General features: G+C 37.9%; 1 protein-coding gene across 1 annotated transcript in view; it reads right to left on the bottom strand.

Moving 5' to 3' along the window:
* Positions 1-1,894: 1,894 nt before the first annotated feature.
* Positions 1,895-16,161, bottom strand: part of SYT9 (synaptotagmin 9) — a gene marked incomplete at its 3' end in the record, with an annotated part of 65,596 nt that continues 51,329 nt past the window's right edge. The window contains exons 4-7 of the mRNA XM_082485810.1: positions 4,584-4,704; positions 3,352-3,523; positions 2,578-2,707; positions 1,895-2,002 (exon numbers count right to left, since the gene is read on the bottom strand). Of these exons, the coding sequence (XP_082341936.1) occupies positions 1,895-2,002; positions 2,578-2,707; positions 3,352-3,523; positions 4,584-4,704 (531 nt within the window). The remainder of the gene's footprint in view (positions 2,003-2,577; positions 2,708-3,351; positions 3,524-4,583; positions 4,705-16,161) is intronic.

Raw genomic sequence — 16,161 nt, 5'->3', positions numbered from 1 at the left:
GTGATATGCTTCCAACTTTTTGCAGCGTCATGGACACAACTAAGAAACATTGACCAGAAAATAATTTACAAAGGTTGAGGACTAACAGTCTCCGTGTTACACAGATGGTTATCTTCTTTCTAAAAGGACATACTGTCATTACAAATACCATATGTATCTTGTTCTCACCCAACAGAACTTTTTTTTTTTTTTTAGTTTTTCAGATTTGAAGGATTTCTGCAAAGAGCCATACTAATTTTTTTCATGTGAGGTGAAAGGAGGCATCAACTGAGACTGAGGACACAACTTGTCATCAAAAAATAAGTGTCTGATGACAATTGTTCTTGGGAAAAAATGATTCAGAAAGCTATCCATTCACAATACTACACCTTTTTTGCAAATCCAAGAACCATATTTGTTGCTGCTTCCCATATTTGTTGGTTTTAATTGCTATTATGTTTCTTGTAAAACCTGGGTTATTCTAATGAACAGAAATTATGACTTAAATTTGGGTAATGCTTACGACCATACAAATAATCTATCAGTAGCAATAGTGTCAGCTGGAGGATTAATGCTACAAGTGGATAACATTACGCTACTTGCAACCAATAGCTCTTCACACAGTAGAAGACTGAGGGTCCTATTCAGCAAATATTCAGGGTCCTATGGCTGTGGCCACAGAGGTTCCAGAAGCTCTCGCTGAGTCTAATCCTGATTCAGGAACCAAAATGATATGCTGTGTATATATTTCTCTGCACAGCCTGGATGCGCTGGACACCCTCCCCCACTTGATTCCTGGGAAGGAAAAAAATATGTCTCTGTTTAGCTCAGTGACATGAAAAGCAATCCACAGTAATGAAATCTAAAGAAGTTAGCCAGGCATGTATGAAAAGAACAGGATGCCTGTAAAAAGGGAAGAGCTGTCAAAACCTAATTGTGGGCTCTGGCTGCAATAAAATTTATCAAAGAGGGAAAACAGGTTGGATATAAGGATGTAGACAACTTCTGCTAAGAGACACTTCTCGTATTCTGGGAAATAGTAACCATTACACTACTCCTCATGTGCTTTGTCAGGCCATTCCTGTCAATGCTTGGCTACAGACGAGAGCTTGGTGATGTGTTTTCTCAAACCAGCTCCCAAGTGCCCAGATCGGTATTTCAAGTATGGCACTTTGCTAGCTTGCCACTGAGGGCACAAACATATAGGCAGATCTCCCCCACTTTTCTCGATCTTCTTTCACAGCATACTTGCGTGTTGGCAGCACCCATGCTCTGAAAAGACATGGTCCATTCCTGCTGCAACAGAGTCTGTGAGCACTCAAAGGTCTCCCTGCTGAAACTGTGCTGCTGTGGTTCCCAGGCACCAGTAAGTGTAATTGCTTATGGGGACGGGGCAAAATTGTGGTATTTTTTGCCATTTTGTAGCATCTCCCTTTACCTGACAATTAAGTATGGAACTGTCTAGGGTTAGTGCTTACAACCAAGCAGGTAAAGTCCTCAGTTGCATTCTAGGAACACAGCTGCACTCTGATGCATAAAGTATATGCAGTGAGGCTGCAAACTGCATGCCTCTGTATATATTAGGTGCTTACGGCATTGTTTGTGGCTTGATATGAATCCAATGATCTTTCCTGTATTTCAGCACTGGGGGTAACGTTGTGGTTGTTGATAAACATAGCGGTTTCTTTTGACTGGGATTACTGTCTGACTTTAGCCAGTGATAGCAACAACATAAGTAAAGTCATGGTAACTCTTAGGAAGCAATTTAGTTAGATCTTTGATGAATTTTTGTGTCTCATGAATCAGGATTAGCATTCCCTGTATTGAGGAGAGGATTAGACAGAGGGATTAAAAGGACATCTTTACCCCACTGGACTCTGTGGAATAGCCCCTGAGGATATGGCTAAGAAAGAGTTCAACAGGAATGCCAAATTTCTGCTGAATAGGTTAAAAGGGTGAGGAAGCCTCTTCGGCAGCCATCCAAGCGCAGAAGACCTGCATAACATTTCTGCTGAATAGGGCCCTAAAGACAAAAAACAAAACAAAACAAAACAAAAAAAAACATAGGAACCTTGAAAAGCTTTTCTGATTGAGTGGCTTCTTATCAACGCCTCAGATCTCCAGAGACACTTAAACATTTTTTTTTCAGTGCAGTTAGGCATCCCTTGAGATGTGCTAGTGGCACGGATGATATATTCTTACAAGAGAAAAAGTCAAATTAGGTTGTTATATGTATTAAAAAAATAGGTCTTGTTTTTTCTGTAAACAAGGTCCATTTCTTTATATCAATTATCAGTGAAAGTTACCCAAGATCTTACTTAAAAAACAAAACCAAACCCTTAATCCAGTGTATACTTTTTTTTTCATGTATAGATTAAAGACATCAATTACTTTCTGTGCCTGTAAAATTGAAAGGAGCAGACTTAACTTGTGTGTTATATTTGACTTCTAATATCAGTGTTTCTGAGCCCTTTTCTAGGATTTAGTGCATGCATGTGGATCTTGGTTTTGCTCATAAAATTTTATCCAAATTCTAATGCCATGTGGAAAAATATTCACAATTAATAGTAATGGGGAAGCAAGAAATAAAAGTCTTACCTCTGCAAGAGGATGCCAGTGAGCAATGGGTTTCCGAGGGTACGAGAGCATTTCGTTCCAGTGGTCACGACCTAGACTTTCTGCATCGTTGCCTACTTGACATACTCCAATGACCTCATTGTGACCTACACTGTGAAAATGTTCCATAATATTTTTTTCTTAAAATTTTACCTTTAGAACCATATCGTTTACATATTTCATTAAAAACATTAATCATGGATTTTTAGAATTAATTCTTGCCTGAAACATGAAATGAACTATAAAATACGTAGGTTTACTCTTTGCATTTCCCACTTATCAGTATAATTTAGTATTTTCCCCTTTATAGCATACACTGTGTGTCTATGTGCATTTGTTTCTTATTTTTGCATGAAGAATAGAGACTTTCTTTGCCTGTGTTCTGTAATTAGTTGCAAATGCAAGTAAACTCTAGGCCAGAATTTTAGAAATGGAAGCGTGTGTCTAAGAGGTTAGCGTAATTGTGCACAAACAGAACATCAGTGTGTGGACTGTGTGATTGTATTTTCAGTTATTTCTGTTCTGGTAAACATATATGCATCTTAGTTACATCAGTTATGGAGGCAAATCTATATTTTAAAATTTAGAAAGGAAATCCTGCCTGGCAATACAAGAAAGTTTAGTCTTCTACTGAAGTCAACATTAATTTCCCATTTATTGGAAAAAAAATGATAACTTTGTTTCTGGATGCAAATCTACTGTGCAAAATTTTATAAGCCAATAGATGATGTTATTTTACAGCTACAGGTATCTCACCGGTCATAATCCATAACAGCTATCGACAAGTTAATTTGGTCAATGTTTTCTGGAGGGACGTCAAAGACTATGGCTTCATTGTAAACGGGATTAAGGGTATTCCTCTTGGTGGAAGTTTTTCTTTTCTTTAGTCGCCTTCCTTCACACATTAAAGAAACCTTCACGTAGGGATCTGTGTGAATCATAAGAACAACGTTGGTTTTCTTTTGTTGTGTCTAAGCAAACATAAATGGAAAGTGAAAGGAGCAGCCTTCTTGTATACCCATACCTGCTTGCAGAATTAGTCAGCTGGACCTGAGTGGAATTTGAGCTTCTTTATTACCATGGCATGCCTGGAAGGCAGTGGAGCTTTGACAGCTTTACCTGGTTGACTGCTTATAATGAACAATTTAAGTTCAAGAAGCTCCTTGTTGTGTACCAACTTCTCAAAGGGTATTAAAATATCCACTGAACCGTGTTATACATGACTGTTTTATACAACAGCCTGTGTATCAGTCTATTTATAACAGCCTAATTACTTGTACGGATTTGTAGGACAGACAGAAGTTGAGAATATTTTACAGAGTGGGACTTACTGATGTATGGTTAAATATAATTCAAAGTGTAACAATTAGTGGCTTGTATTTCTCAAGAGTCTTATAGTTATTTTTAAACTCCCGAATGTAGTAAAAAAACTATTTCTTTTTAGCTCCTCTCTGGGAGCTCTACAACTCCCTGCTAGTGTTTAAAAATCATCTATGAACTCTTATTTAAATTTGTTCCTTGGTTTCATTATCAAATTTTGAAAGGGTTGCTGAAAGGAGTCTGGGATGATCACTGTTTTGTCCGTATGCCAACAACAGCAGAATTGGCTCAGTGGTTCTTGGAAACTGTCAGAGAGGGTCAGTCTGCCTCTGTGCCATAGCCGTAACAAATACTCTGCTGTACAAACAAATTCCCAGTGTTACGAATGCAGTTTGACCAACTCATGCTATTCTGAATCACAGTTACTTTAGAAATAATAATCTTGCAGTCTTTTTAAGAGCAGATTATTTTAAACTCTTGGTTGCAACCAAACAAACTAAAATAGATGTTATTTATTTCTTAGAAACTCCTGTACTCAGGTAACTCAAGAGCTTGCAGTATAAGAACCCTCTTCTCCAAAATCTTTCTGGGATTTGACAGTGCTGAATTCTGTGTCTCAGGAGGGAAACGGGCCAGAAATCCACATTGAGCATTAAGTTCATTCCTACCTGATGCTCCCGTGATATCCATTGCCTTTAAATTTCTTGCCTTTATTATTGTAATAGTTAGTCTACCAGCTGTTGGAAGGTAGCAGAGTGAAAACATCAGGTCACCAAGGTCCACGTTATCCTGTTCCAAGGGAAGAGAGATGATGTGAAGCATTAGTAACAATTTTCCCTAGCCATAACAGGAGCTAAAGATAAAATACACCTTTGGGGATCTACAATTATGCAAGCAAAAGCTGAATTCTCATTCTGAAACATATCTGAAAAACCAGACATCCATCTGTATACAAGGTTCAAGTTGCTACATTTGTTGCCAGGCCACCAAATTTCTCAAGTGTAAATGTGGTTATAGTTCCCAGCACTGAGTCCTTGGAGATGAAATGCATTTAAGTGGTGAGGCACAGTGTGAGGCACTGGAATACCTTTGTTCTCTTTTGCGTTTTGTAGTGATTTGCATGTATCGTTGACAAGCTGCAACAGATCATTGTGCCTTTCTTTCTGGTCTGCAAAAGGATACCCATAGAGAGCTTCACAGAAAAAAACATTGATTATGCAGGGCAAAGTTTTATGCAACTCTCGAGCTTGCATAAACTCAGGTAGGATGGGTGTGAAGTCACTGTGGTAATGGGGCAATCTCCACCAGGAGTAGAGTAAGGACATGACTTCCTGTGCTTTGCACAGACGAGCTCCCTCAAGTAACCTTATCCACCTGTTTCATTGATAGAATGATTTGAAACCCTTTCTTGTGTCAATGTCACCAGGGTTTCAGAAAGGTAGTAGAAAATGAGCAAACCCTGTTGGCAGTTATAAAGCATCCATCATGTTTGTTTGCCTTTTTAAAGAAATAAAAGAAACTCTCTTATAAAAATATAGTGACTAAAGCATAGTGTTAAATGATTTCTGGGATATGATTTGCATTTTTTTGACTGAGCAGTGAACTGGTATTTTCATAGACCCATCTACTGTAACCTAACATGTCATTCTTGACTGATAAAGTTATCCTGTACAGCAAATTCAAAGCTACATTCTAAGTTTTACAGGGAAGGGAAATACAGCTCTTGTGGAATATGTGTACCTTGCCCACTTAGCTTTGTGCAATACCTTCTCTGCTTTCCCAGGTTGGCTACTTCTGTGTCAGTCACCAAAAAATGAAGGGTGGTGAATGACATATAAGGTGAGTGAAAATACCTCGAAACAGCACCGAACAGGTTAGTGTTTGTCTCTGAAATAGTTGCTGTATTGGCTGATGCCCAGAGCCTGTGCAGTCACTTTATGGAGCTTCATGAGTTAGCAGGGTAGATGTGCAGGACAGAAAGAATTGCTGTCACAGAGCTGTAGAAAAATGTTATGTCAGAAGGGATTTCTAGAGGTCACTTGATTCAACCCCTTGCTCAAGAGAGGCATTTTCATTTTAGTGGTCAGCTCATGCAAGGAAAAAAGAAAATCATATGCATTCATTCAGGACTAGGTCCTTTCCTTATGCTGTTATTGGAGAGAGATGCTGTCAAAGAAGGGAACAGATGACATTATGGGCCCTTTGTCAGTAATAACTAGCTTTTAGCCCTGACTTGACTTCATCAACTATCATCTCTTCCATTCTAAAGATTAGTGTTTCATGGCAGCTGTAAAACTAATAAAGATTGTGACATTATCAAGATAGCGATATGACTCACTCTGTTTAGTGATGGCTCATACTTGGGAGCAAACCTGCTGCAACAAACTGTGTCATTGACTCACTTTGACTGTGGATCAAAATGCTGTTAGAGAAGGTGATGCTGTAAGAAGTACTACAGGCTAAAGTGATGTCAGCACATCCAGGAGAAATTTCTCTTGGCTAACACCTGCACTTAACATTATAGGAGGAATAATTGATCTCCGAAATTTTCCCAGTGGTCAGCTGGAGCTTGGTACCTATAACGTGGGCAACAGGAAGCAAAGATTTCACTTATCCTTCCCATTGTGAGGAAGAACAAGTGCCAGAATTTAAGTGTACTTCCCCAGCTCCAAGGTGCTGAGATTCGTAGCTGTGGAATTCTCTCTCGTGCTGCAACTCTGAGGGGAGCAGAATTTCATAAGCCATTTAGAATGAAGCCACCTTTTGGCGATTTGGGGAATTTGTCACTCTGGCAAATTTTGATTGAGAGGTTATTTTTCATGAATTGTCATAAACTTTTAGGAGAAGATAGCATTGTTGAATCACTCAGGTTGTCCTTGATCATAAGGAAGTCCATCAGGCATCTGTTGTTTTAACTGTGTAACCTAGTATTCTTAGATCTTGTCAACCATGGCAAAGACATTAGGTATTCAACTCCAGTGCTCCACATGGTGACTAGCTAATTCATTATGTGAGTACTGTAAATGGTCTACTGTTACTACCAAATACAAGAGTTTCCATTCCAGACTCGATCATCCCGAATGAACATTTTAAAACCTTTCATCGCTTCTTATCAAGAAGTTAATAGGTAAATTAATTACTATACAATTGGTTTAGATACAAATTCCAAGAAAAATGTTAGCCCTCTGCATAAATGAACTGTTTAGGAAAGAGTGGATCACAAGTGTTGAATGCAGTGTTCAGAATTATGCCGTAATAATACTTATTCACAAGCTTTGCCTTATGTTTGAAAAATAACCATCACCTACACTGTGATGTATTTTTTAGCAAATGCTGCAATGACAATAATACTTTTTTCAATCATTGCACTGGGCATTATACAGGAAAAACATTGTTAAACTGGAAACAGAGCCTGTAATTTTTTCAGTCTTTTCTAGTTCTAGAAGTTGTAGGTGTTATAGCAATAGATCACAGATGATTGTGAGATTCAGTCTGTTTGTAAGCCAATGCTAGTAGTAATTTAACCATGGCATTCTGAGAATGTAATTGAAGGAAAGCTTGCAGGCAGCAGCAGGAGAGACATACTTTTTGGCATGCAAATCCTTCTCTGGGTCTGAAAAAGAAGCCCTGTCTTCTCACACTTTGATTTTGAATTGTAGGGAATTAACTACTACTCTATAATACTGGTTACTTGTAAATGTTTTCTTAAGTTTGGAAATACAGATTTTCTAACAAAGTGAGCCTTTCCCAGTGCCCTGGTTATTCTACCCTGCTTACCCCTATTTTCTGTAATTGAAGGACAACAGTTTTAACTGTTCGAAACATTGTAAATTTTGCCATTGGGACTTCAAGTTTCAACTCAATCAGGGAATGTTCTTCAAAGAGTACCAAAAACTGCAACTGCACCACAGAATTTGCATGTGCATGTTCATCTGTCTGGGTAACTGCAGTAGAACAGGCAACATGCTCTGACTGGAGATCAGTGGTGTCACATTTACAGCCGTTACATCCAGCAAACACGGGTCCTTACTATAAATTCAGTTTTTTACCAGAACCAAGGTCTATGCAACAGAGAACAGAGAGGATTATTGCACATCTTCACTAGTTTAAAATCACTGAGCCACGTGGCTTAAGCCATGGATTGTCACTAAAGGTGGATTGTATTACCAAGAAATAGCTTTAAGGAACAGAATTAACAAGCAGAGAGGGTAGGATCTTCTGCAAGGATTACGCTTCTGTTTGAATTGAGTACTTATCTGTTACTATGTATGCTTGACAAAATGTGATGATATAAATATTACACTGCCAGAGACATTTTAAAATTCCTGCTTAGGAAAAGATTTCATAATATTGTAGGTTATCAAGTCATGCATTTTGTACATTCCAAATTTGTGTCTAACTTTATTTAGTCTGGTAGTAATGCCATACTGTGCATGTTACAGTGCAATCAGGACAGTCCTGGTACAACCAGACCAAAAGGCTGATTAATAGTATTAATAACTTCAAAAAAACTATTCAAAAGATAATTAAATTACAATAACATTTTATTTATATGAGTATGTCCTATATTATTTTTATTTTGGTCCTGTTCAGCAGGCAGCATATTGTAAGAACTGAATAAATATGCTGTGATAAACATGCCTAATGTCCAAGCTCCTCTCCTGTTGTCCTCAAAAAATGTCCACAATCAGAGGAAGAGAGCACTGCCTCCATTTTTAATCTATAACCTGCTCATTCCGGTATTCTAAAAAAGGTAGAACAAGATTGGTTTCTGCTTTGCTTTGCCAGTGCCCCTGGCTTTAGTTTCTGGCTTGGGGTGATGTCTTAGTGCCTTGATGTTGTTAGCTGTGCCGTAAAGTGAGCCATACAACCTGCCTGATGTCGGTTTCTGATAATCCACCTAGATTTGTCTCTGAGCCCTTGTTCTGTTAATGCAGTCCGTTATTCAACAGGGCAAGAGCATGACGTTTCTTCCTTAAAAAATTGCCCAGTGTTACCTGGGAGAGTTAGCTGTATTCAATACTGAGTAAGCAGTCAGCTGGAGAGTTCACACCAGAGGTGTAAATCACAAGGTTTGCCTGAAAACTCCATATTCACAAAGGGAATTAATCCCTTACTGGAACCTCAAGATAAATAAGACCCTTTAATTGCTGTTAGGACTGTGGAGATATGACCTCCCTCACATTGTGCTTCCTCCTTGTTCCATTTCTGGTGGAAATACTTGATAGATCATAAAAATCATATTAGTTGAATAATTTTCAGTGGCTTCTACTGAAAGGTTTATTGTTCCTGCTTTTCCCAGAAAACATTTCTTGTTTCCCCCCTGTAAAACTAACACAGTCATAATATATCTTTTAAAATGCTGAATTCCAATAGCAATGCTGATAACTTGTTAGCCTGTAGTCACACAGTATTTATAGATTTTAAAATTATTAATTTCATTAGACGTTAGCCTGCAGGATAAATCGCTCCCTAGTACTGTGTCAACAGCTCCATGCTGGTGCTTAGGTGAGTATAACTCAGCATATTAAACAGGGAGATGTGTAATCCTAAAGAAGACTGTGACGATGGACCCTTAAATGGCTTCGCCTTTGATTCCTTGGAGGCTGCATGAAGAAGCTCAGCCTGGCTCAAGCCGTCTCAGTGAAACCTGGAAGTTAGCTGGTAGTTAGGGAGTTTCTGACAAATGAGGATGACATTTGGGATCAGATTTCTCTTTTCCCCCCTCATAAATACATTTGGGTGCAGAGAATGGATATGTAAAACCATGCAAAACAGGCAGCAAAGGACAAAAGAAAACAAGACAAATTATAGGTTACAACTTCTACTTTTGCCTCTGGAAGATATGCTGTCCTTGAGTTAAGCAATGATAGGTTTTAAGTTCATTTCTTTAGAAACTTGCTTTTTGTATTTCTGGAGCAGACAAGCTGTGATAGGCTTGCTATCACACAGTGCCTGTGCCACTCTAATTAAAGCATATGTCTCAATTATACCAGGTTCTTCAGTTCCACATCCATAAAAAGACAGACACCGCTTTTTTACTTTTCTTGTATGTTGAAAAAATAATGCTATTTATGGATTGTGAGATGATCAGATGTATTTTTATGCATCTCATCAACTTAACATTAATGGGAGCACTTACAGGCAGTGATGCCCTTGCTTATTTCTTTTAAAGTTGCTAACAGCTGAAAGCGTTTTTTAAGGCACTAGTGACTTTAGAGATTTTATAAATACTTATTGCTATGTCAGAGCTGTACAGCTCAGGCAATGGTAACTTTGCATACTACCTCCTTTAGCATATCTCTGCAAAGTTCATTGGAAAAGAGAAAAATACCAGAGGTTTCATGAAATGAGATGCTATCATTTGAGCTTCTGAAGCACAGAAAGGACTGATTATCACTATTTAATTAAATTGTCTCTTTTTTTTTTTTTTTTTGTTCCTCCTAGCTAAGGAGCATTAGTTGTATTTTAAAGAAAACAAAATAAATCTTCCTATTTATTTCATAATCTTTACTGGAATTAATGGAATTATACTTCTGTAATGCAAGACATATTTTACCATACATCATTCTAATATTTTATAATGTGAATTTTAGAGGAGGTTCATTCTGCTAAGATGAGGATAATTTAAGTAGGGTAGGTATATGTGTTAAGTCTAAGCAAATTAAAAACACTTTAAGAAGTGCTATCTGCTTTTTAGGATGTACGTTTATTAAATTGTCCATCTGTGTTGAGAAGTCTGGATTCAGATTTGAGTGAGCTAAGATATTAATTCAGTTTAGGTACATGTCCAGGACACAAATATTATGCAAATACCATACTAAAAAAATTTGTTACTCTAATCTGTTTGAGAATGATTGTAAATCTAAGGTATCTAACATGGTGAACACATGAAGTTAGCTCCACATTTTTGATTTTTTTCATCATAGCTTTATTTTGAATTATATGTATGAGAAATATATAGCGAGAAAAACTCTTTAGAAATGTTTGATTTTAATTGAATCCGCACGTGACTAGAAGAGTGCCAGCTGCTTTCTCATTACACATTTTAAGATGAATAGAGAAGATATGACTGGAAAATTCTATTTTCATGCCATCTTAAATCAAAGAAATGAACTCTATCTAGTAAAGTAGGCATTTATTAATGCCTCAATCAAACTACAGAGATATGATTGAGTAAAGTTTGTGGAAAATGGGAATGGCCTATCTTTTACAATTATTCTTTCAATACATCAATGTCAGGCTATATTTCATGTTTTAAGTTAATTTGCAAATTGTATTATTTTCTCAGTGTGATTCCATTTTTTGCATTTCATTGTCTTTATTTTCTTCATGATGTTCTTCAAAAATGAAAGCAAATATGTAAAGAAACTTTTAGAGCTAGGTTTGTGAAAATGAATCTGATTACACTCACTGGGAAAGAACATTAAAAACAATTCTGAAAATTGGTTTCTGTACAGTGAAAGAATATAAGGAAGCTGAAGTGTTTGAATGTAATTCACTCTGGATTCTATACTGCTTTGGGTACACAATGTAATTTTCATGTCAAGTCACAGACTGGCTATCAGCTTGTATGCCTGTACAACTGGACAAAGCGTATATGTAGAAGTTAGTCTGATGGGATGCACAAAAAGGCAGGGTAAGAAAGGGCACCTTTGAATACCTAGTACTCTCTCCGTGGTCTTACTACCATTTGCTACTTATCACAGGTTGATAAAAATGCTGGACTTGAGAGATTCTTGCATAACTAATACAGTGAAAAGTATCACCAGCTAAAGAATTGAAGCAAAAAACCTTACAATGGGGAGAGAAAGCACTTAGGCCAGCCAGCCAACAGAAGGTGTTTCCTTTTCTAATTTACAAAAAAGAAATATCCTCTCACAAATAAGTTCAACTTCAACTTTGCTGCTTAACTAAGTATGTAGCTTGATTTTTCTCTATTGGGATTTATATTAGTAATGCCAAGATGATACCACAACAGAGTTTCTATTAGCTTTCTCTGAGGTATTCTGGAGCACCTTATAGTGAGACAGACCAATTCTGAATACCACAACTTTCTGCTTTACTTCATAGGGACTGAAAGCAGTAGGAATCCTTCCTGCAGGCTGAGTCATAGAAAGCCACTACGATTATCAGGTCAGGGACTGTATGTTCTCGTTTTAACTTACTCATAGTTTTTCCTAGCATCTTGGCAACTTCTATATAAAGACAGTATCAAAAGTAAAGCATCCAGCAGGTAGCATATCCTCCATCTCTGCTTCAGAGCCTGGAGATCTTTTGATATATATATATATATTTTTTTTTTTTTTTCTCTCCTGTTCCATCATCCTTGGGTCATGACTACTTTTCTTTAAGGCAAATCACTGCAGTCCACATAAGGAAGATCCTCCAGACACAACTTTGTATTGTGCCAGTCAGTCAAGATAACTGATAAAGTTGGTAGCTGGAGTCAAATATAAGCCTTTCACCTTCATATATTTCAGAACAAATCCAGGTAATGTCTTTGAGAAGAACATACATGTAACTTGCTCTTGCCACAATGTCCTTAGTAAGTCAAGGACAGAGGCCTTATCCTGTAGGCAATGTACTTAGCTCTCTAAAGACCCAACATCTCTATTGTCATAATTTATATCCTATAAATAGGATGGCAGTGATTAACTGAAACTGCCTTTCCAATTGGTTAGCTGCTTATTGTCCTCAGTTATCCAAATGCATTTACAGAACATATTTGTTCTTACTGAGTCATTTAAGATTTTATTGATAAATTATTCTCTAATAATATCCTTACTTTAAAAAAGCTTCCATTCAGTAAAGATAAACTTCATACACATACTTATTTTTAAATGTATGCTTAAACCCTGTAGATTTTCTTGGCTTTGAATCCTTTACATAAATTTTCAATTCCTAAAAACTAAAGTGCTTTGCTGAATCCGGGCCTAAGAGTGAATCTAATGAATTATCCTGTAGCTATTGAGATAGAGATAATGTCTTAATTTGTTCCAAACTTAATTGATGAACTGGGGAGATAGTCTGAATTGAGATAATGAAAATTAGTAGAGACATGATTGGAAAAGCTGGAGTACTTGTCCTGCTTATGTGTGTGTGGCCGTGTCAGAAATTGATTTCACAGGAAAAACAGAAATGAGGAATTCTGAAAATGAAACTTCTGTAGAAAGTTAATATACGTAATTTTTAACTTCCCCATCAGTTTTAAGATGAGGAAAGAGTGTGTACACAGAGTTCTTTCTGAAGGCTTGCTAGATGGCATTGTTGGTCAGAGAAAGAAGTTAGCTGAGGTGTAAGTTTCTCCTTGCAAGTTAAACTGTTCAGCTGAAAAATTATGTTTTCTTGAATTGTTACTGCTTTATGCAACTCTTTTATGACTTGTTGCTTTCTACAAAATACAAAGTTCAGTATAGATTTAATAATACAAAAAAGTCTGCCCCAACTTTTCTTTTCCAGGCATTGCAGGCGGCTTTTTATCATTTTGAGTGTTACTGGGAGGCAGCGGGTACATGTGTGTGTGAGTGGAGGACAGGGAGTGCTTAAGAGCTAGAGAAGATCCTTGTATCTTCCTGATCTAACAATTAAAAATGAAAATGTCATAATCTGTAAGACGTGAGTTTACAAGTGAGGTGCTGTGGACAGATTTGCTTCTCCCTTTCTTCTAGTATATGACACTTTATCCCACCTTGTCAGTGTTTACAGGCTGCCACCTTTGGTATTGAGTTTCAAAAGACTTTTAAAAGGGAAGCCTCTTGAGGGTGGGTGTGATTTCACAATGCTAGAGCTTTAAAGGAGAATACTTTAGCAGAGAGCTGACTCAAACCTTTCTCTCTGCAGAGGAGGCAGTGATGCTTTAGAAATGTTGACAAGCTTGGGAACAGCAATGAAATGTAAAATGTTCTATATAGGAATAGATGTTTGGAGGGCAACTGTTTTCTCAAAAGGAAATGTAAGGGAGAACTTCAGCTGGGAAACATTAAGAGTTTTGATGTTAGGTGAAGATGGTAAAAATGGAAGCACAAGTAGGTCAGGCAGACAGGCGATGCCTCACAGAGGGAAGTTTCACAAAACAATCTAACAGTGAAATCTGGAAAACATGCAGTATTTTCCCAAAGTGAGGACCAAAGCTTTTAATGAATGGCCATCAGTGTCTGTCATGTCAAACCCAATAATTTTTCAACAGGCTGCAATTCATTTGGATTAGACCTCAATTTTTTGTGAAATATTGAGATTTAAAAAAAAAGAAAAAGAAAACCAGAGGTTAATGGCATTGTAGTGTGCAGTATCTTACAATAGAAGCTACTCTGGATGTGCCAGCTTTCATAGAATCATAGAATGGTTTGGGTTAGGAGGGACCTTTAAAGGTCAACCTTGCTGACCTCAAAGAAAATTCTTGATGAACATCATGCAAATGGAAATAGATGAGAAAATAAGCCCTCCTGGTTTCAAAATAAATGCTGGCCTGTTGTAAGAAGAGGAGGCTAAATTACATGTTAAGTGTTCACTATCTCTAGGCAAACGTGAGCCTGAAGAAAATGAAGCAGCAAATCCATTCTAACGCATAAAATTATTTCTACCGTGAATGATTTTCCAGTTACCTCTTGCTTCCATTCTGACATAAGTTGAAAGTAATGTTTAATTATCTCAATATCCCACTAATAATGAAAATCTCAAATACATCCAAGAAAAATTGCAAGGGAGGAAACTGGTTTTAAAAATAAGTTAACTAATCAAAATATTTTAATCCAAAATGTCTTGCCTGTTAATATTTTTTTCCTAGTGTGTTAAAATGAAAATGTCAATTTAAACTGAATCTGTATGCAAATTAATGGATTGGCCTTTCACTCTACCTTGAGTTACAATGGCTGCGTGTGACCTTACAGCTCCACTAAAATATCAAAAGATGCTATATCTTCTAACCCCACTCAATTATCTCTTTGTGTACAGGAATTGAAAGCAATCAATATGTCGGGGCCCTGAGGACACTAATGGGCTTTACTGGCCCTGACCACACCCAGGGCCTCCCCCCACCCTGCCCATGGCCCAGGACCCCATTTTGCTGTTGGTCCCTGCCCCAGTGACACCGTAGGATGCTGGTCTCCAGCTCCCCACAGATCTGCCCTGATTGGCCATGAGCCCCGCTGAGCTGGGCCCATGTCCTGGCCTGGCTTGGCCTGTCCCAGGGAGCTGGCTGATGCCAGGGGCTGCCCCCCCAGGTGCTCAGCCTGCCCTGCTGCCCGGCTGGGGTGGTGGGATGGGACCTGCTGACAAGGTCCTGCCCAGCAGCACCAGGGTCCCCCACTATTCCTGGCGTCCCAGCCCCCAGGGAGCAGCCAGCCCTTCTGCCCTGCTGACACAGTCTTAATTAAGGATAAAGTTTTGCAGAGTGGCCATTCTATATCTATAAAAAAAAAAGCTAATATAGACATGCTGCTGAAATGAGATGAAATTAAAGCTTTGGGCCCTACTAACAGTTCCTCACCTTTCCTTAGCACTGAATGTTATTCTCAGTGCAGGCATTTTGTGTTGTGTAAAGCAGCAGTCTTTTATATTATGCGTTCTGAGCACATCATTCTGAAAAGGAGAGAAACTAAGTATCTGGGTACTGCTGAAAAAAGATGGAAAGAGTCACAGTATCAGGAAAAAAAATAATGTTCTTTTCAGTCTGCGTAAGCACCTATAGTGTTTTGTGGACGTATTCATTATACTTACATTAGGTGGTCTCCACTGACTTACTTGCTACGCTGCCTTAGCACAGGTTGTACGCAAAGTGGGTAATAAGTAAAGGCCATTTTTCTAAATCTGAATCTACTTTTAGTCTAAGTAAAAGTTTGCTCTACAATTTTGTTTTTGAAGAAGTTGATATGAAAAAGAGAAAAGTCCAAATAATACAGTGTGCTTGAAAAACAGAAAGCTAATGTCAAACTCTATGTTGCAGTAGCATGTTTTTCTTGCCATTCCAGAGCTTTTCTCTGAGATGTTTGTTTGTTTATTTATTTATTTACTTATTTTTAATCAGATGTCTCTTGTTGGATTTTAGCCATCTACTGCATAAATCCATCCCAGGTCAAATTTCAGTAGAGAAGATATGGTGGACTGCTGTATACATATCTGTACGTGCCCTGGGAAGGCCAGGAGGGGATCATTCTGCTCAGGGCTCTACTGGAATGAATGCAGAAGCTGGAGAAGCACATGGGCATTGTTCATTGGAAACAGGCAGCGAAGAAGCACTTTGCCCCT

This window comes from Vanellus vanellus (assembly GCF_965231255.1).
Source record: "Vanellus vanellus genome assembly, chromosome: 6".
NCBI classification, from domain to species: Eukaryota; Metazoa; Chordata; class Aves; order Charadriiformes; family Charadriidae; genus Vanellus; species Vanellus vanellus.
Note: the sequence above shows the minus strand (reverse complement) of the source record. Positions and strands in the feature narration are given on the sequence as shown.